General features: G+C 39.6%; 1 protein-coding gene across 1 annotated transcript; it reads right to left on the bottom strand.

Annotated features, from left to right (window-relative positions):
- Nucleotides 1-7,982: 7,982 nt before the first annotated feature.
- Nucleotides 7,983-19,428, bottom strand: LOC147357057 (C4b-binding protein alpha chain-like). The gene is made up of 4 exons (XM_086342798.1): nucleotides 19,223-19,428; nucleotides 10,370-10,540; nucleotides 8,921-9,096; nucleotides 7,983-8,402 (listed from the first exon to the last, which is right to left on the bottom strand). Exons 1-4 carry the CDS (start codon nucleotides 19,305-19,307, stop codon nucleotides 8,244-8,246), a joined length of 591 nt encoding a protein of 196 aa, XP_086198924.1. The 5' UTR covers nucleotides 19,308-19,428; the 3' UTR covers nucleotides 7,983-8,243.
- Nucleotides 19,429-22,052: the final 2,624 nt, after the last annotated feature.

The following is a 22,052-nucleotide window of genomic DNA, read 5'->3' on the forward strand; positions in this document are numbered from 1 at the left end:
CCACTTCTGCCGAAGAGTATAACAGACAGAGTCAAAGTCCTGTCAGTATCACCAGAGCCCTACCACTTCAGCACACTCTGAACAATTTTTAAAAGCCTGTGTATCTGCTTTGTTATGTCCAGGCTTTTTTCAGAGCCTATGAAGGCTACTCTGACAGCTTGCAAAACAGGTCAAAAGTATCAGGCAATTAGCACTTCCTAAAGGCAAACCTTAACATCTGTGAGGGATGGAAGACATTGTACCAATATCTCATCCCTTGCCATTGAGAGAGAGAACCCTCAGGTATATGTTTGACACACCTTTATAGCTTCCCCGTGGGTTTAGATTCCAGTCACCCACAGAGGTAGGTGGCTTAACGATGCAGCTCTTTTGGGCCACCTTCCCTTGTCTTCTCTTTATCTCACTCAGTTTCTTAAATACTCATAAGCATATTTTAAGCACCTATATAAAATCTACCAAGTATTTCTGAATATATAACACCTAACACATCAGTTATCTATCACTAGATGAACTCACAAGTGAGTTTTTGCTGCAGAATACACTGATATGCTACAATATAAAATATTAAATGGTTTTTCATCTTCCTCTCTAAAAAGTTTATTCTGATGTAAATAAGCAATGAAATGCCTTGCTTAAGATATAAAACTAATTCAAAAGCAATTAAAAGAAAATAAGCAAGGAAGTGTTGCTTAAAAAATATTATTAATGATTAAAAAATTTTCTGACGCTTGGTAGCAAGAGAAGGGGGCTGGGAAGAAGGGTATAGTCACTCTTTTCGGTGGGAGGTGAGAATTAATGAGAGCCAGTAAGTGAAACAGTAAGTGCCTTATAATTATCTATCTCTAACCTTAAGGAACTAGTCAACACCCTCTCCTCCAAGCCATACAGACTTAGTAAGTACATGGAAAACACCACTCAAGAAGTCACAGACTTAAAATGGACATCTGTTTGAATTTCTTTTTCTCACAATTATGCTGACCCTGCTAACATATGCTGGCAATTCATTTCTTGCTTTTTTTTTTTTTTTCCATGTAGTAAATCTGCCCACCTCCTGATAAGGCAATAGGAATTATTTTCCATATGTTCTAAAAGTTACTTTTAATATTTTAAATTAAATTATCCAGGTTCCTTTCCTTCCCTTTCACCAACTATCAATGAGCATCACATTGAACCCTCTGGTTAGTTCTTCTGATGAGGCTTTTCTAGGCCACTTAGTCTCACCTACATTCTAAACAGTCTCTTCCACTCTCAATTTTATGTTCAATGATAAAAGTAGAGAAATGATGTTGGAAATGCACAAAACACTTAGTGAGAGCAGAAAGATGATCAATTGGGAATCATCTGAGGCACTATGGGGACTCATCTGGTATCCTTATGCCCCAAACGAAAAAGGGAAACTCAAAGAATTGTGCAAGAGCCAGCAAAAACATGCAACGCAGAGGTCTGATAAAGGGAAGTGAGAGATTGAAAAGAGATAAAAAGTGATGAACAGGATCATCACAACATATCATATCACTTTTCTGTATGATGTCTACATAGCCATATAGAAAAGACAGCTAGCTGTACAATAGGCCATCTGTGCTCCACTCATATTCCTACCCTGGGGGTCACTGCAAACAGCCCTTTAGATATCATGCCTTCCACTGTTGGCATTTTCAGGAGGGTGCTCAGCTGGCATCCACAGTGCAAGTCAGATGTCTTGGAAGATAGTGTTGCTGGAGCAAGCCTGTTCCAATGAGGGAAGAGGGGTTGGACAAATACCTCAGGTCCATTTTTAAGCTGTTTTAATGAACCTCCATACTGTTCTCCCTAGGGGCTGTACCAATTTACATTCCCACCAACAATATATGAGTGTTTCCTTTTCTCCACACCTTTTCCAGCATTTGTTATTTATAGACTTCTTATTGATGGCCCCTCTTAGCTGCGTGAGGTGATACCTCACTGTAGTTTTGATATGCATTTCTCTAATAATTAGCAGTGGTGAGCATCTTTCCATCTGACCTTTGGGCATCTGTATCTCTTCTTTGAATAAATGTCTATTGAGATTTTCTGCCTACTGAGAGAGTTTATTCTTAGGTTGGTTGATAGGAAGTCCAGCGCCCTTGAGAAGGAGGGGGCAAACATTTTTTTCTACTTTCCTTCACCTTAGTCACATAGGATGTTTTTCTTAAGCTCTGGGTTGCTATGGTAACAAACTATTTCACCTGAAATTAGCTTACTTTATGCCCAGAGCTAATGATTATTCAGCAAAACAATACATCTTACTCATGGAAATGTTTTTATTAGGCTTTATGTTAATGATTATAATTCAAACCAATATATCTTATTTGGAAACCTATTTTTCTTCAAAAACCTATGCCTTTGATTATATGGATACAAAATATCTCATCCAGAGACATCTTATCCTGAGACTGTTTCCCTTGGTTAATCTTGTATTGATGTTATTGCAAGATGTATGTTGTGGGAGAGGAGCCTGGTAAAACTTTCACAGCCTCGAGGTATTTCTTTGACCTATGTTTAGCAGTCCACTAAAAGAGTATATAATGCCCCACCTAAACTAGTGATGGTGGGTACTCTTCTATCCCCTTCCAGTGCCTTTTGCTGGAAGATTTTCTTTATCCTTTCACTTTAATAAAATCTCTGCTACATAAACCTCTGAATGACTGAGGCCACATCTTTGGTCCCAGAGTGAATTCTTCTCCTTCAGAGACCACGAATCTGACACCGTTCACTGTAAGCTATATTTTTTTGATTGGGTTCAGTTTCTTTTTTTTATTAAGCTGTATGCACTATTTGTATATTTTGGAGATTAATCCCCTATCATGCAAGTCATTTGCAAATATTTTCTTGCATTCTGTATGTTGTCTTTTCATTACAGTTTCCATTGCTGTGTACAGCTTTTAAGTTTAATTAGATCCCATTTGTTTATTTTTGTTATTTCTCTTACTCTAGGAGAGGAATCCAAAAAGATACTGCTGCATTTTATGTCAAAGTTCTGCCTATGTACCCTCTAGGAGTTTTATAGTATCCAGTTTTATGTTTAGGTCTTTAATCCATTTTGAGTTTAGTTTTGTGTGTGTTGTTAGAGAATGTTCTAATTTCATTCTTTCATATATCACTATCCAGTTTTCCCAGCACCATTTCTTAAAAAGACTGTCTTTTCTCCATTGTATACTCTTGCCTCCTTTGTAGTAGATTAATTGACCATAGGCGCATGGGTTTATTTTTGAGATATCTATCCTGTTCCATTGAATTACATGTCTGTTTTTATGCCAGTACTTTTTAAATTGCTGTAACTTTGTTGCATATTCTAAAATCAAGGAGCCTCCAAGCTTCATTTTTCTTTTTCAAGATTGCTTTGGCTATTTGGGGTCTTTTGTGTTTCCATATAAATTTTAAAATGTGTTGTTCTAGTTTTATGAAAAATGACACTGGTAATTTGATGGGGATTTCATCGACTATAGAGATTGCCTTGGGTAGTACAATCAATATTGATTCATCCAATCCAAAAATATATCTTTCCTTCAGTTTATGTCATCTTTTATTCTTTTTGGCAGTGTCTTATAGTTTTCAGAGTACAGATCTTGTCCTTCCTTAGATAGATTTATTCATAGGTGTTTTATTCTTTTTGATGCAATAAGTGAGGTTGTATCCTTCATTTCTCTTTCTGATTTTTCATTGTTAATATACAGAGGCACCAGATTTTTGTGTATATAATCCTGCAATCTCACTCCTGGGCATATATCTAGAGAAAATCATAATTCAAAAAGACTAATTCACCCCAATATTCATTATTGCACTGTTCACAACAGCCAAGACATGGAATCAAGCTAAATATCCATTGACAGATGAATTGATAAAGATATGGTATATTTATATAATGGAATAGTACTCAGCCATAGAAAAATGAAATAGTGCCATTTGTACAACAGGGATGGACTTAGAGATTATAATACTAAGTGAAATAAGCCAGACAGAAAAAGAAAATATCATATGATACCACTTATATGGGAAATCTGAAAAAGATTTATACAAATTAACTTATAAGCAGAACAAAAAGAGACCCACAGACGTAGAAAACAAATTTATGGTTACCAAAGGATAAGGAGGGGTGAGGGATAAATTAGGAGTCTGAGATTAACATACACATACTACTATATATAACTCAGACTTAAATTGAAGAAAGTAAGGAAAACCACTAGACCATTCAGGTATGACCTAAATCAAATCCCATATGATTACACAGTGGAAGTGACAAATAGATTCAAGGGACTAGATCTGATAGACAGAATGCCTGAAGAACTATGGACAGGGGTTTGTAACATTGTACAGGAGGCTGTGATCGAGACCATCCCCAAGAAAAAGAAATGCAAAAAGGCAAAACAGTTGCCTGAGGAGGCCTTACAAACGCTGAGAAAAGAAGAGAAGTAAAAGGCAAAAGTGAAAAGGAAAGATATATTCACCTGAATGCAGAGTTCCAGAGAAAAGCAAGGAGAGATAAGAAAGCCTTCCTCAGTGATCAGTGCAAAGAAATAGAGGAAAACAACAGAATGGGAAAGACTAGAGATCTCTTCAAGAAAATCAGAGATACCAAGGGAACATTTCATGCAAAGATGGACAAAATAAAAGACAGAAACAGAAGCAGAAGACATTAAGAAGAGGTTGCAAGAACACACAGAAGAACTATACGAAAAAGATCTTAATCACCCAGATAACCACGATGGTGTGATCACTCATCTAGAGCCAGACATCCTGGAATGTGAAGTCAAGTGGGCCTTAGGAAGAATCACTAGGAACAAAGCTAGTGGAGGTGACAGAGAAGGCAATGGCAACCCACTCCAGTACTCTTGCCTGGAAAATCCCATGGACAGAGGAGCCTGGTAGGCTGCAGTCCATGGGGTCGCTAAGAGTCAGACACGACTGAGCGACTTCACTTTCACTTTTCACTTTCATGCATCAGAGAAGGAAATGGCAACCCACTCCAGTGTTCTTGCCTGGAGAATCCCAGGGACGGGGGAGCCTGGTGGGCTGCCGTCTATGGGGTCGCACAGGGTCGGACATGACTGAAGCGACTTAGCTGCAGCAGCAGCAGCAGTGGAGGTGATGGAATTCCAGCTGAGCTATTTCAGGTCCTAACAGATGACGCTGTAAAAAGGCTGCACTCAATATGCCAGCAAATTTTGAAAACTCAGCAGTGGCCACAAGACTGGAAAAGGTCAGTTTTCATTCCAATCCCAAAGAAAGACAATGCCAAAGAATGCTCAAACACAATTGCACTCATCTCACATGCCAGCAAAGTAATGCTCAAAATTCTCCAAGAAAGGTTTCAACAGTACGTGAACTGAGAATTATCAGATGTTCAAGCAGATTTAGGAAAGACAGAGGAACCAGAGATCAAATTGCCAACATCCATCAGATCATAGAAAAAGCAAGAGAATTCCAGAAAAACATCTACTTCTGCTTCATTGACTACGCCAAAGCCTTTGACTGTGTGGATCACAGCAACCTGGAAAATCCTTCAAAAGATGGGAATACCTTACCTGCCTTCTGAGAAATCTGCATGCAGGTCAAGAAGCAACAGTTAGAACCAGACATGGAACAACAGACTGGTTCAAAATTGGGAAAGGAGAATCTCAAAGCTATATGTTGTCACCCTGCTTATTTAACTTCTATGCAGAATATATCATGCAAAACGCCAGGCTGGATGAAGCACAAGCTGGAATCAAGATTGCCAGGAGAAATATCAATAACCTCAGATATGCAGATGCCATCACCCTTATGGGAGAAAGTAAAAAGGAACTAAATAGCCTCTTGCTGAAAGTGAAAGAGGAGTGTGAAAAAGCTGGTTTAAAGCTCAACATTCAAAAAGCTAAGATCATGGCATCTGGTCCCATCACTTCACAGCAAGTAGATGAGGGAACAATGGAAACAGTAACAGACTTCATTTTCTTGGACTCCAAAGTCACTGCAGATGGTGACTGCAACCATGAAATTAAAAGATGCTTGCTCCTTGGACGTGAGTCTGAGTGAACTCTGGGAGTTGGTGATGGACAGGGAGGCCTGGTGTGCTGCGATTCATGGGGTTGCAAAGAGTCAGACACAACTGAGCAACTGAGCTGAACTGAACTGAACTGCTCCTTGGAAGAAAAGCTATAACCAACGTGGACAGCATATTAAAAAGCAGAGACACAACTTTGCAGACAAAGGTCTGTCTAGTCAAAGCTGTGGTTTTTCCAGTAGTCATGTACAGATGTGAGAGTTGGACTATAAAGAAAGCTGAGCATGAAGAATTGATGCTTTTGAACTGTGGTGTTAGAGAAGACTCTTGAGAGTCCCTTGGACAGCAAGGAAATCAAACTAGTCAATCCTAAAGGAAATCAGTCCTGAATATTCATTGGAAGGACTGATGCTGAAGCTGAAGCTCGAATACTTCAGCCACACGATGTCAAGAAGTGACTCACTGGAATAGACCCTGATGCTGGGAAAAATTGAAGGCAGGAGGAGAAGGGGATGAGAGAGAATGAGATGATTTAATGGCATCACTGACTCAATGGACATGAGTTTGAGCAAGCTCTGGGAGTTGGTGATGGACAGAGAAGCCTGGCATGTTGCAGTCCATGGCGTTGGAAAGAGTCGGACAGGACTGAGTGACTGAACTAAACTGATATATAAAATAGAAAACCAACAAGGACATATTGTATGGCACAGGGAACTATATTCAGTATTTTTTAACAACGTATAAAAGAAAAGAAACTGATACAGAGAAATATATATCTGTATAGATAGAAACAGATATAGATAGATACATATATATATCTATATGTATAACTGAATCACTTTGCTATACACCTGAAATTAACAAAACATTGTAAACCAGCTATAATCCAACTAGATTTTTTTTTTAAAAACTCCTCAAATCTCAATCATCAGGAGCAGGTTCTCAGTTTTGTTCCATACACATTTGTTCCATACACTCGGCATAGTGTAGGTCCTGTTGGCAACAACAATGATCCCGTCAAACTTGCTGCCTCTTTAGGCTGTCCTCCCTTCTCCATCTCATTACCTTTCTCTCACAGTGCTTTCCTGGATCAGAAACTAGACACTCACAGGTCTGTGACTCAGGAGAACCAAAATAAATATCAGCCAAAATAATTCCTAGTAGCAGGAGCAGGTGACAGCTTTTAAGACAATGAATAAATACCTTCTCTATTAAGTAGGTTTCTCTAAGCATTCAAGATCCTCTGTAGCATCTAAGGGTTAAGGAAAGCCTGCTATACAACTTTGCCTGATTGGAGTACACTTGGGAAAGTTAAACCAATGAGGCCAACATTCCCCATAGAGTTCTATGTACAAAATAGATGGGACAAGGAGCCAAGATATGAGTGGGAGAGAGATATCAGAGGATGCAAGAGTTAAGAAAAGTGATAAATGCAAAGAATAAAAGCCTCCAAACACCCCAAGATATAAGGGTGATTGACACAGGGCATCTTCTCATGTGGGGGGTGGTTGCTCGAGCCATTTTAACACTTCTAATAAAGAAAATGGGACCAATCATTTTGAGGATTTGGGAGCACAAATGTGGCTGCCAGGCGGGATTCCACTCACCAGGCTTTCAGAGTCTGTTCTGAGGAAAGGGTCAGGAGACCAAGACAGACAGGAATCCCCTTCCTGTAAGGCAAAAGCCAAGAGGGAGCATGACTGAGGCAGAGGCCAAGTGCATGGGGGCTCACAAAAGGACCTGACTTCCTCAAAGTGCAGACAGTGGACAAGAATTTTGGGGTGTGTTGATGTTTAATCTAAATATTGAGCTCCTGAGTAACCTATATACATGGAATTGTGGAGTAAAGGCAATCCATGGAAATGTACTGCTGTGAACCCAAGTCCCTACGTCCAAGATCCCGGCAATAAAAAGTAAACGTATCAACTTCATGTATGTGTGTGTTCACAGACCTTATTTTACAAAATTAAACACAAAGACAAAATGATGTTGGATATGCTAATTTTTAATTAAAAAATGTGTATTCTGTGTCCAGAAAAGGGAAAACATGAGTCAGAAAATCATCAATAACTCCACAATCTCAAGGCACTAAATATTAACAAAATTATCCTTTCTAGATAATTATTACCACAATTGGTGGTGTAAAAGAAATGGTAGAGGTGGTTAACTCAGGTGATCCATATTGGAATGAAGGTAGCAAGAAACGTTTTCCTCTCTCTCTTGAGAAACATTACAGTGATTACCACTAAGAGGCATCCTTTGGCTTATCTATCTGAAGCTCCAGGAGTGCAATCTCCAGGGACAGCTTGTACACTTCCAGGGCCAATTTCACCTCCTCTGGGCTTGAGAGGCACTTCAAGAGTTTCCTGCCTGTGACTACTTGCTCACAGCCTTCAGGATACTCCTAAAAGAGAAACACATGATAAGTATGCTTGAAAGACTTCTCTCCCGATTGTTAGGGGGCACAGTTCATGTAGAAACAGGCAGGGTTACAGATTCAGGACCAAGACACACCCCAGGACTGGTGGGGGAGCAGGAAAACCAGAAACACCTTGCTTCCCACCATCATCTTCCTGAGAGGAATATAACTCTGCTCTGAGACAGCCTCCCAGAAAGCTTCTGTGGGAACAGACACTACTTCTGACCATCCAGAAATGGGACAAGAGTATATCAAATCCTCTAGAAAAGTTGGGAGTCACTACTACCAGCTCTGAGACCCTCCACTCCAAAGGGGCTCAGTTTTCTCTGATCACAAGTGAGAGCAGGAAAACTTTGCATCTCCTATCGGACCAGAAGGCTCCAAAGCGAAAATGAGAGTTCCTTTGAATGAATGAATCTTGACAAGTCAGGTACTACCTTTGCTGGCAGGACACTGCTTTGGGGTTTAATAAAACAAAAATTACCTCAAATTGTGTGACTTACCCACTCACACTTGGGCACCTCCGGGTACCAGGTTCTGTCCTCTGAGCAAGTGATATTTTCAGAACCAACCACACTAAAGCCAGACTCACACTGGATAGTAATTCTTTCAGGTTCAACATATCTAACCTTCTCCACAGATAACCTTCCATATTCTATCTCTGGTTTCAGACACAATGCTGCAATGGAAACATAACCTTAAGCAATACACAGATCTAAGAAAAAACATGCAAGCCTAGGGTACTAAGAATGAACTGTATTTAAGTGTTGCTAATTGTTTTACCTTTTTTTTAATCTTGAGAAGAAAAATAATATTCGTTAGCATATTTATTGAGCATTGGGATAGTACTTTATCAGACTTTGGGGTAGATCTTTATGTGATCGTCTTATTTAAGTCTCACTATTTTATCTAAGAGAAAGTGACATACAGAGAGGTTAAGTGACTTGCTGAAGGACATATAACTATTTTAAATAGCCTAACAATATAAAAAGGGCTGCTGCTGCTAAGTCGCTTCAGTCGTGTCTGACTCTGTGCGACCCCATAGACAGCAGCCCACCAGGCTTCCTGGTCCCTGGGATTCTCCAGGCAAGAACACTGGAGTGGGTTGCCATTTCCTTCTCCAATGCATGAAAGTGAAAAGTGAAAGGGAAGTCGCTCAGTCATTCCCGACTCTTAGCGACCCCATGGACTTCAGCCTACCAGGCTCCTCCGTCCATGGGATTTTCCAGGCAAGAGTACTGGAGTGGGTTGCCATTGCCTTCTCCAATAAAAAGGGCATGTGACCCCAAGTCTTCAACTATCAAATCAGCTGTCTCTTGTATCTTGATTCCTGTAAGACAATAGAGGAAAATTTTTCCCTCTTGCTTATTATTCTCCTGTGTGCAAAGGAGACGATGGTGGCAAATCATCCCCGAAGTTGTTGATGATGAAATGATATTAAACCTCTGTGCATGCAATAATCAGACCTCATTTTGACCTCATGTCCCCATAACAGCTGGAAAATTAAGAGTCCCTCACCACACAGCTACATTGTGAGCAGCTAGTGCCCTGCACTGGCACTGATAGAAATACTTGTGATTTCACAATGCTTGGCATTAGTCCACTAGGGCTTACATTCTAGACCAACTTTTCATGAAAATTTTCCTGCAGGCCACAGCTACATGCAGATAGAATGTACCATCTGTAGACTATTTCTGGAATTATACAAGAAACTGACAAATGGAGATGCCTCACAAAGGCTGAATTTTGTACCTGGAAAAGAAGGGGAAATTAATGTTCTGTGTGCCCTCTGTACTTTTTGCTTTGGATACCATCAGACCATAGTAATTATTTTCAATAAATCAAATCAAATGGTTTTTTTGCTGCCTCTCACAGGAAAGAAACTGTGCTCTCAATCCTTTGATGATAGTCCCACCCCCGCCCCCTTAAAATGAAGAGGGAGCCAGAGTTACCTTTACACTGAGGGACTGCAGGTGACCAGCCTGAAGACGTGCAGGAGAGTTCTTTCGCTCCAACCAGGATGTACCCTTCATCACATTCATATACAGCTTGGTGATCAAATGTAAAGAAGTTAGAGACTATTTTACGTTGTCCATGGGCAATGACAGGCGGGGATTCACAATCTTGAGGTGAGACATAAAAGTAAAAGAAGGTCAGCATGTAGAATGCATATAACACTTCCTAGTATCTCTGTGGTTCAAAGGAAGCTTCCATCTGTCCTTCTGTCTTCTCTACCCATCCAATCACTCAGCCAAACACAGGACTCGAGCTGCCTTCATGAAGGCCTGAGGCTGGGGAACCATAGAAAGGTTACAATGGACTGACAAGCACTTAGGATTGGCTTCATTTTTTTGGAAATTCACTAAACTTGACACTATTTAGGAGCCATTTTGACAGGAAGATGGAATTAAGTCAAAGTCACACTGTGCTGGTGTCACATTCCACTGCTTTTGTGCTAAATGCAGAGATGTATTTCTGGGAGAAACTAAAGATGCAAAATAAATCTGCAATCTCTGACTCATTTCTCCCAATAAGACCAGTCCATCTATCTTCCCAAGAATATACTCACTGTCCTCTAAAATAGTTCAGAAAGAGCTTATAGAAAGAATAAGAATGATGGCTTGCATGTTGGCACAATAGACACGACACAGTTCTGAGCACCTGTGTGAAAGAGAACAGTCAGGACCCACAAACACTGCATGAGGAGTTTAAATAAAACAGGTCATTGGAAATGCCTTCCCTGGTGGTTCAGATGGTAAAGAATCTGCCTGCAGTGAGGGAGACCTGGGTTTGATCCCTGGATCAGGAAGATCCTCTGGGGAAGGGAATGGCAACCCACCCCAGTATTCTTGCCTGGAGAATCCATGGATAGAGAAGCCTGGTGGGCTGCCTGGTGGGGTTGCAGAGAGTCAGTCACGACTGAGCAACTAACACTTGACACTTTTGGAAATGTCAGTAAAATGTTAAACTGATGGACAATAGTATCTACAGTACTATCCTAAGATGCCTCCTTGAGGCATGGAAAATGTGATGCCAACAATGAGGTTCAAATGCTGGAGTTGCTGTGGCAAGTGGTAGAGAGAGTGATTAAGTGATTCAGAAGAGTGAGTATGCTGGAGTAGATGTGCCACACACATGCAGGAAACCCCACCAAGTGATTATGTTGTCTGGGAAGACCTGGAGGATACATTTACCAAGGACAGAAGGAATATCATAATGAGAGGAGCACTGTATCAGAGACCAGAGCTGATGATGGGAAGACTGTTAAAGAACAAGGTTCACTCTTAGCAGTCACAATCTGAGTGGTGCTCATAGGCTTTAGAAGCTAAGTAAATGTAATCATCATAAGGAGTGGCAAGTTAGAGATACAACCAGACTGAGATTAGGAAGATAGTTAATAGAACATGACATTCCTTAGGGTGAAAACAGATGAGCAGCCAACTAGATACTACTCAATCTGTACCATGGAAAGAAATAAAGGATGGATGATCAGGAGGCTGATGGCCTTTGGTCCATTAAAAATTACAATCTGTTGCTTAGTTTCTGGACCTGTGCTATTAATAATCTCAGGTCTGGAGATCACTAAGTGAAGAAAAAAGTTTCCACGACTAAGGAGACTACAACAACTTGAGACATATGCACAGTAATGAGTTCCCCAGTCTTCCGAGAGGACCTGTGTCCATTTACATAAGCAATTATGCACAGATGAGAAGTGCATAATAATCCAAGTATTATTGGACATAGAGTTTGAGTTGACATAGATACCTGGAACCATCAAGGTTCCCTTATTAAACCACTTGGTGGGCATTTCCATTATCTTTGAAAGTGTGGGCCAGATAGACAAAATTGGTCACTGGCATAATCCCCATATTGGTCCTTGGCCTATGGGTTAAGACGGTCCTATCCAAGAAAACCAAGTAGAAGTCATTGATATGACCTATATCCTCCCCTTGGAGGCAAAGAAGATAAGTTCTTTTAAATATCATTTACCAATGTGTAGAGGAAATGGAGAAATATGTGCTACTCTTAAATAATTAAAGATGCAAGAGGGGTCATCATATCCCCTGTATTTCATAAGTTGGTCTACTACAAAAAATTCGGGTTCTGGAGAATTACAGTAGACTACTAAAAACGCAACAGCATTGCAGCCACTGTACCACATGTGGTATCTTTGCTAGAGCAAATTAATATGTCTTCTGGTAGGTAAGGCCACTGATTCAGCAGAGGCCTTCTTTGCCATCCCTGTCAGAAAAGAACATCACAAGAAGTGTGCATACATATGGAAAGGTCAAGATCATCCATCTGCATTTTTAGTCCTTGGCTGTGATAACACTTCTGTCCTTGTCATAAGAGAGTCTGAAAATATCATGGCCATGTAGGCACCCATAGAACAGCACATTGATACAGAACATCAATGGCATCATGTTAACTCTACTGAATAAGCAAGACTAGGTGGCATGATGATGTTCCAGAGTAAGGAAGGTAGAGAAGGATGAAAAGATGTAACTCTGAAAGGCAGGTTCAAATAGATTTGAGCAGGTTTTATAATGTAGTAGGTGAAGGCACATGGACCAGAAAGAAAGGAAGAAAAAAGAATAAATACCAAGAAACAAAAGGTAATAATTGAAATGTCTAGCTTATCTATTAGATGTGGACCATTTTCATTGATTCAGAAAAGGGAGGGAAACCAGCAAAGTCAAAGAATGGGAACAAATAATGGGGGATAAAGAGAAAGTTGGACTAATAAGCAGTATTTTTTAACAAACTTATCCACTTAAAAAACATTCAGTATATACATGTTTTTAACCTCAGGTGCTTTTTGTTGGTGTGTGTGTGTGTTTTGTTTCATTTTTCCAACTTAATGATGCTGCAGGAAAGGATTTTCACTGCAAGTTCATTTCCTTTTTTCAAATTGTACAAACGAAGCTAGGTTAAAAAAAAAAAAATACAACACATAAAAACATCAGATCAGACAAATCACCACTGTTACACATTTCTTAAATTCTAAACTTACATTGTAAAAGCAAATTATGAAAAAGGCATGCATGGTAGAGAATGAACAATGGTATAGTTCCTCTTTCTTGATGGAAGTCACAACAGTTACTAATATTTATCCCCCTGTGAAGTTCATTGTTCTAATTTCCATTATCCAAGGAGGAAATCTGTCCTTGAGGATATCCAAAACCCTATTATGCTATGATATTAGAAGCATCCTTGATATTGGGACAAAAGACAAGCTTGTTCTCTGACCAAGTGATTGATCCATAAGCAGCACAATAACAGGGTCATTTCACTAGTACCAGGTGTCCTGGGAGGGTGCCCAAATGTTTCAACCAGGGGGTCCTGAGATCAACATACTCACAACTGAGCAGTGGATGGGAACTTCTAGGTTAAAAAGTGCCAAAGTAGAAATTTCTAGTATTGGAAACTTTTCTCAGTTCACACACACTTCAGAAGAACTAAGTAGATTTCCAAGAGGAGAAATCAAAGTTAAATTTAGTAATTTCATCTGCCTCTAGATTGTTCTTCTTTAGTAATGTTCCAACACTTAAACTGCAAAAATGTAAGGAGGGAAAAAATGACACTCATCTCAAGATCTGATTTTCTTTCCTTTCATTCGTTTAGCAGATAGAGACTGAAAGCTACTGGGTGCTGAGCTTTGTACCCCTCCCTATCTTTAAGAAGTCAGCAGTTGGCTTTAGTGAGAAGTCAGGAGCTATAGAATTTGTGCCAGCTTTATTCAACATTTTCTTTTTTTAAAGTGTGGATTCGGATCTGACCATATGAATGCACAGTTATAAGCATTTTTTTTCTTCTGCATGAAATTGATCAGGATCCTGTGGGGCTCCTGGGCACAGAAGCCCTTCTGTCCCTGGTTTCTTGTAAGGAACACACCTTCAACCTCCATGACATTCCCCGAATTCCAAAGGGCAGATTCTAGCAAATATTAATTTGGGAAAGGAAGGGATGAAAAGACAAGGGAGGGGCACCCAAGAAACAATAGAGCCTTGAGGCAGTCTTGGTCTGCCTCAAGGATACATAACAATGTCTTTAAACTATTTAAGATGTCAGCTTCCCACTGACATCTAATAGAAGCAGAAGATATTAGGAAGAGGTGGCAAGAATACACAGAACTATACAAAAAGATCTTCAAGACTCAGATAACCAAAATACTGTGATCACTCACCTAGAACCAGATATCCTGGAATGTGAAGTCTAGTGGGTCTTAGGAAGCGTTGCTGCCAATAAAGCTAGCAGAGGTGATGGAATTCCAGCAGATATTTAAAATCCTAAAAGATGATGCTATTAAAGTGCTGTACTCAATATGTCAGCAAATTTGGAAAACCTAGCAGTGGCCACAGGACTAGAAAAGGTCAATATCATCCCACTTCCTAAGAAGGGCAGTACTAAAGAATGTTCAAACCACCAGACAATTGAACTCATCTCCCATGCTAGTAAGGTTTTACTCAAAACCCTCCAAGCTAGGCTTCAGCATTTGTGAACTGAGAACTTCTAGATTTCAAGTTGGGTTTAGAAAAGGCAGAGGAAACAAAGCCAAAACCTGGTTCTTTTAAAGGATAAATAAAATTGACAAACCATTAGCCAGACTCATCAAGAAACAAAGGGAGAAAAACCAAATCAATAAAATTAGAAATGAAAATGGAGAGATCACAACAGAAAACACAGAAATACAAAGGATCATAAGAGACTATTATCAGAAATTATATGCCAATAAAATGGACAACGTGGAAGAAATGGACAAATTCTTAGAAAAGTACAACTTTCCAAAACTGGACCAGGAAGAAATAGAAAATCTTAACAGACCCATCACAAGCACGGAAATTGAAACTGTAATCAAAAATCTTCCAGCAAACAAAAGCCCAGGTCCAGATGGCTTCACAGCTGAATTCCACCAAAAATTTAGAGAAGAGCTAACACCTATCCTTCTCAAACTCTTCCAGGAAATTGCAGAGGAAAGTAAACTTCCAAACTCATTCTAGGAGGCCACCAACACTCTAATACCAAAGCCTGACAAAGATGCCACAAAAAAAGAAAACTACAGGCCCATATCACTGATGAACATAGATGCAAAAATCCTTAACAAAATTCTAGCAATCAGAATCCAACAACACATTAAAAAGATCATACACCATGACCAAGTGGGCTTTATCCCAGGGATGCAAGGATTCTTCAATATCCGCAAATCAATCAATGTGATACACCACATTAACAAATTGAAAAATAAAAGCCATATGATTATCTCAATAGATGCAGAGGAAGCCTTTGACAAAATTCAACATCCATTTATGATAAAAACTCTCCAGAAAGCAGGAATAGAAGGAACACACCTCAACATAATAAAAGCTATATATGACAAATCCACAGCAAACATTATCCTCAACGGTGAAAAATTGAAAGCATTTCCCCTAAAGTCAGGAACAAGACAAGGGTGCCCACTCTCACCACTACTATTCAACATAGTTTTGCAAGTTTTGGCCACAGCAATCAGAGCAGAAAAAGAAATAAAAGGAATCCAAATTGGAAAAGAAGAAGTAAAACTCTCACTGTTTGCAGATGACATGATCCTCTACATAGAAAACCCTAAAGACTCCACCAGAAAATTACTAGAACTAATCAATGAATATAGTAAAGTTGCAGGATATAAAATCAACACACAGAAATCCCTTGCATTCCTATACACTAATAATGAGAAAATACAAAGAGAAATTAAAGAAACAATTCCATTCACCATTGCAACGAAAATAATAAAATACTTAGGAATATATCTACCTAAAGAAACTAAAAACCTATATATAGAAAACTATAAAACACTGGTCAAAGAAATCAAAGAGGACACTAATAGATGGAGAAATATACCATGTTCATGGATTGGAAGAATCAATAGAGTGAAAATGAGTATACTGCTGCTGCTGCCAAGTCACTTCAGTCGTGTCCAACTCTGTGCGACTCCATGGACTGCAGCCTACCAGGCTTCTCCATCCATGGGATTCTCCAGGCAAGAACACTGGAGTGGGTTGCAATTTCCTTCTCAAAGCAATTTATAGATTCAGTGCAATCCCTATCAAGCTACCAACGGTATTCTTCACAGAGCTAGAACAATTTCACAATTTGTATGGAAATACAAAAAACCTCGAATAGCCAAAGCAATCTTGAGAAAGAAGAATGGAACTGGAGGAATCAACCTACCTGACTTCAGGCTCTACTACAAAGCCACAGTCATCAAGACAGTATGGTACTGGCACAAAGACAGAAATATAGATCACTGGAACAAAATAGAAAGCCCAGAGATAAATCCACGCACATATGGACACCTTATCTTTGACAAAGGAGGCAAGAATATACAACGGATTAAAGACAATCTCTTTTTTTTTTTTTTTCACCATTCCAATTTTATTTTATTTTATTTTTTTTTTTTTAATTCTCTTTATTACTTTTAAAAAAAAATCACATGCTCCCCATCCTGAACCCTCCTCCCTCCCAACCTCCCCATACCATCCCCCTGGGCCTTCCCAGCACACCAGCCCCAAGCATCCAGCATCGTGCACTGAACCTGGACTGGCATCTCGTTTCATACATGACATTTCACATGTTTCAATGACATTCTTGGTGCTGGGAAAACTGGTCAACCACTTGTAAAAGAATGAAACTAGAACACTTTCTAACACCATACACAAAAATAAATTCAAAATGGATTAAAGATCTAAATGTAAGACCAGAAACTATAAAACTCCTAGAGAAGAACGTAAGCAAAACACTCTCCGACATACATCACAGCAGGATCCTCAATGACCCACCTCCGAGAATATTGGAAATAAAAGCAAAAATAAACAAATGGGACCTAATTAGAATTTGTGCCATCTTTATTGAACATTTCCCTTTTTTGAACTGTGGGTTCACATCTGACCATAATTGCACAGTTGTAAGCATTTTTTCTTCTGCATGAAATTGATCAGGATCTTGTGGGGCTTCTGGGCAGGGAAGCTTTTTTGTCCCTGGTTTCTTATAAGGAACACACCTCCAACCACCATGACCTTCCCTGAGTTCCAAAGGGCAGATTCAAACAAGTACTAATCTGGGAAATGGCAACCCACTCCAGTATTCTTGCCAGCAGAATCCTTTGGACAGAGGAGCCTGGCAGGCTACAGTCCATGTGGTTGCAGAGAGTCAGACACCACTGAGCACAGACAGACTAATCTGGGAAGGGAACTGATACAAAGACAAGTGTTCATTTCAGTTCATTTCAGTCACTCAATCGTGTCTGACTCTTTGCGACCCCACGGACTGCAGCACATCAGGCCTCCCTGTCCATCACCAACTCTCGGAGCTTGCTCTAACTCATGCCCATCTAGTGAGTGATGCCATGCAACCATCTCATGCTCTGTCATCCACTTCTCCTCCTGACTTCAATCTTTCCCAGCATAAGGGTATTTTCCAGTGAGTCAGTTCTAAGCATCAGGTGGCCAAAGTATTGGAGCTTCAACTTCAGCATCAGTCCTGCCAATGAATATTCAGGACTGTTTTCCTTTAGGATGGATTGGTTGGAAGGGACTCTCAAGAGTCTTCTCCAACACCACAGTTCAAAACAATCAATTTTTCTGGCTCAGCTCTTTATAGTCCAACTCTCACATCCATACATGACTACTGGAAAAACCATAGCTTTGACTAGATGGACTTTTTAGGCAAAGTAATGTCTATGCTTTTTAATATGCTGTCTAGGTTGGTCATAACTTTTCTTTCAAGGAGTAAGCGTCTTTTAATTTCATGGCTGCAGTCACCATCTGCAGTAACTTTGGAGCCCAGAAAAATAAAGTCTGTCACTGCTTCCATTGTTTCCCCATCTATTTCCCATGAAGTTATGGGACTGAATGCAATGATCTTTGTTTTTTAATGTTGAGTTTTAAGCCAAATTTTTCACTCTCCTCTTTCACTTTCATCAAGAGGAATTTCAGCTCTTCTTTACTCTCTGGAGAGTGAGGAGAAGGGAACAACAGAGGATGAGATGGTTGGGGGAATTACTGACTCAATGGACATGAGTTTGAGTAAACTCCGGGAGTTGGTGATGGACAGGGAGGCCTGGCATGCTGCAGGCCATGGGATTGCAAAAAGAGTCGGACATGACTGAGCGACTGAACTGAACTGAACTGCACCCTAGTGGGGCCTGCAAATCCTTGCAATTCTTTTCAGTGCTCATTAGTTAGGAACAATTATACCCTAGTTTGCAATGCAAGATCTTTCATTTATATAATGTTTTTAGTTTATACAGTGCTTCCTAATTTTACTCTAACAATCTCACTCATTATTTTCAATGATATAAAAGTTTACTTTCTGGATGGCAAAAATTTTCTACACAACCTTGATGAAACAGAAAAATAATGAACCTTATTTAAGAATTAATTCTTTTTTTTTCTTTTTAGAAAAATTTTATTTAATTATTACATTCTGTGAAGTACATTTTAGTCAGAGAACAGAAAATATCAGAATTCAAGTTCTGCATCCACAAGTAATAGCTAAGAATTTAGGTTTAGCCACTTAAATATAAGCACTTAATATAAAAATTAAAAGGTTTCTCTTGTGGCTATATCAGCTCCCAAGGGCTTGCAATATTTTGCTTTCTAAGTAATTATGCCCTGTATCAAAAGGACTAAAATTATTTAATTATTAATTATTTAATATTGAAATTAATATAACCTATGATTGGTTATATTTAATGAATTCTTAATAAGAAATTCTTCTTCCTACCTTAGTTTAAACTTTCCCCTCTTCCTTATCACCTCTGTACTTACCGCACAGGACAGGTGGGCAATGCAATAGAGATAGGACCCCAAGGAGACACAGTGCTGGAAAAATTCTCTGCAACTTGGGGGACATGGTAAAGAATCTCAGAAACACAGCACTAAGACTCAGTGTTCTCAGACCCTGAATCAGGCTGAAGTGAAAGCTCTAAGTCAGTGGTAAGTTGGTGCCTGACTCAAGGAACTCAGGCTAGGGAAGTCCACTGCTGTGAGTTACTAAAGGGAAGAAGCAGAATTGAGGAGACCAAGTACTGGATAGGACTTGAGGGGTGCAATTCAATAAAGCTCAAGTCTTAAGGAGAATGATAATAGTGTGTCGTGAGAGCTCTCCAGGGGTCTGTGGGTCTTTACAATCATAACCCCATGACTTTCTCACTGTTGTGGGGAGCACTTGTTGGCTTATCTACCCATAAACATCATTCCTCTTGGAAGAATCAAGAAAAACTGGGCAAATGATACAGTCTGCCAGTTTCTTTATGGAACAGGGTGAGATGCCAAAGTGTATTCTCTGCCATCCCTCAGAGGTATCAAATCTTCATTCACTAGTGTGAATTCTCAATAGGAAGATAGGATTAAAAACAGATTTATAAAGTCTCTTCTTAAATATTTCACAAGACTAATTGGAATAAAGTCTATAATTGTGAAAAGACAAAAATACAGACCAAACAACAATTAGTCCCTCAATTTTTAAGTTTCCTTGAGTATCTTTGGCACCAAATTAATCAACTTTGGGGTTACACTGGTCGAAAAGCAAAGGGAAACTTCTTAGAGTAGTTTTTTATAGCACAAATAAAGGAAAATTAAATGATAAAGAATTAAGCTTTATAAATGGGCATGACAATTTCAAGAATTTCTGCATGTCACTAGGTTTTTATTTTGGGGGACTCCAAAAATCACTGCAGATGGTGATTGAAGCCATGAAATTAGAAGACACTTACTCCTTGGAAGGAAAGTTATTACCAACTTAGATAGCATATTCAAAAGCAGAGACATTACTTTGCCAACAAAGGTCCATCTAGTCAAGGCTATAGTTTTTCCAGTGGTTGTGTATGGATGTGAGAGTTGGACTGTGAAGAAAGCTGAGCACCGAAGAATTGATGCTTTTGAACTGTGGTGTTGGAGAAGACTCTTGAGAGTCCCTTGGACTGCAAGGAGATCCAACCAGTCCATTCTAAAGGAGATCAGTCCTGGGTGTTCTTTGGAAGGAATGATGCTAAAGCTGAAACTCCAAAACTTTGGCCACCTCATGCGAAGAGTTGACTCATTGGAAAAGACTCTGATGCTGGGAGGGATTGGGGGCAGGAGAAGAAGGGGACGACAGAGGATGAGATGGCTGGATGGCATCACCGACTCAATGCACATGAGTTTGGGTGAACTCCAGGAGTTGGATGGACAGGGAGGCCCAGCGTGCTGTGATACTGAACTGAACTTAATTGAACTGAAAGACCTTCCAGCCCAGCAATGTATCTCTGACAAATGCACTAGATGGTAAGTTGTAAAAGGCTTTTTTGTTAACCCCAGGACTAGTTAAGACTGATCCATTAAAAAAGGAGTCTGTCACTCAGATAATTTCTTTTTCCAGGATCTGCAAAGGGCATAGGTGAAGTTATTAACCTGAATTTCATGTTGGACCTTGGACCATGTGCTTGAAGATACCTCTATATGTATGAAGATACATCGGCTTGAAAATACATGGATATTCATTCACAGAATATGGTGAACACTGGAAAATGTCCCCAAATGACCTTCACTATTCAGATGAGCTGTAAAGAGTGCAAAAAGAGTCATGTAACAATCAAGCTGCTTAGCTCTCAAAAATAAAGAGGAACAGTCCCCAGAAATAAATGGGTAAGCTCCTCCAAAATATTGATGACAGCACAATTCAGTCGTCTTACAAAGAGGGACTAAATTAAATTAAGTATGCCAGATATGTCAGATAAAATAGATAATTTAAATAATTTAACAGGAGGTTGTTATTTTTCAGAAAAGTTTCTGCTTATTAATCATATTCCAAAGTTTTACATAAGTCATTGCAGTTAATTTACAGTATTAAAGCAATACTATAACACAGATGGTATAGCCACATTTTACAAATGAGGAAATTGATCCAGGAAAACTGAGTATACATCCTAAAACCTTTCTCATCAGTGGCCAAGTCAGATTCTGAACCCAAGACTAATTTAAATCCCCAGGCCTTTTCACTATGCCAAACTATTTTCTATCTAATGGAATTAGACTACAAAGTTTTCCTGCACGGAATCCAGTACCTATCATTTAGAAGACTACGTCTAGGAGCCTTCTGTTTCTACTATGGTGGGAAAGACCCCAGACTGCCCTTCTCTCTGGAGACTAGATCCCTGTATGATCTACCAAGAATTAAGGCTCAAATAGGACTCAGTAACAGGCCTCAGGGTCTTCACTTGTGGTTCAGCTGGTAAAGAATCTGCCTGCAATGCAGGAGACCTGGGTTAGATCCCTGGGTTGCGAAGATCCCCTGGAGAAGGGAAAGGCTACCCACTCCAGTATTCTGGCCTGGAGAATTCCATGGACTGTATAGTCCATGGAGTCGCAAAGATTTGGACATGACTAGCTTTTACTTTCACTTTCAAAGGCCTCAGGGGCTTCTCCGGTGCTTCAGTGGTAAAGAATTGGTCTGCAGAGCAGGAAACATGAGTTTGATCCTTGGGTTGGAAAGACGCCCTGGAGACAGAACTGGTAACCCACTCCAATTTTCTTTTCTTTTTTTTTTTTCCGATTTTCTTGACAGGGAAACCCCATGGTCCATGGATACAAAAGAGTCAGACACAACTTAGCAACTGTA

This window comes from Bos grunniens, chromosome 16 (genome assembly GCF_055505025.1).
Source record: "Bos grunniens cultivar Pamir isolate PY7600 chromosome 16, Bosgru_T2T1.0, whole genome shotgun sequence".
NCBI lineage: Eukaryota > Metazoa > Chordata > Mammalia > Artiodactyla > Bovidae > Bos > Bos grunniens.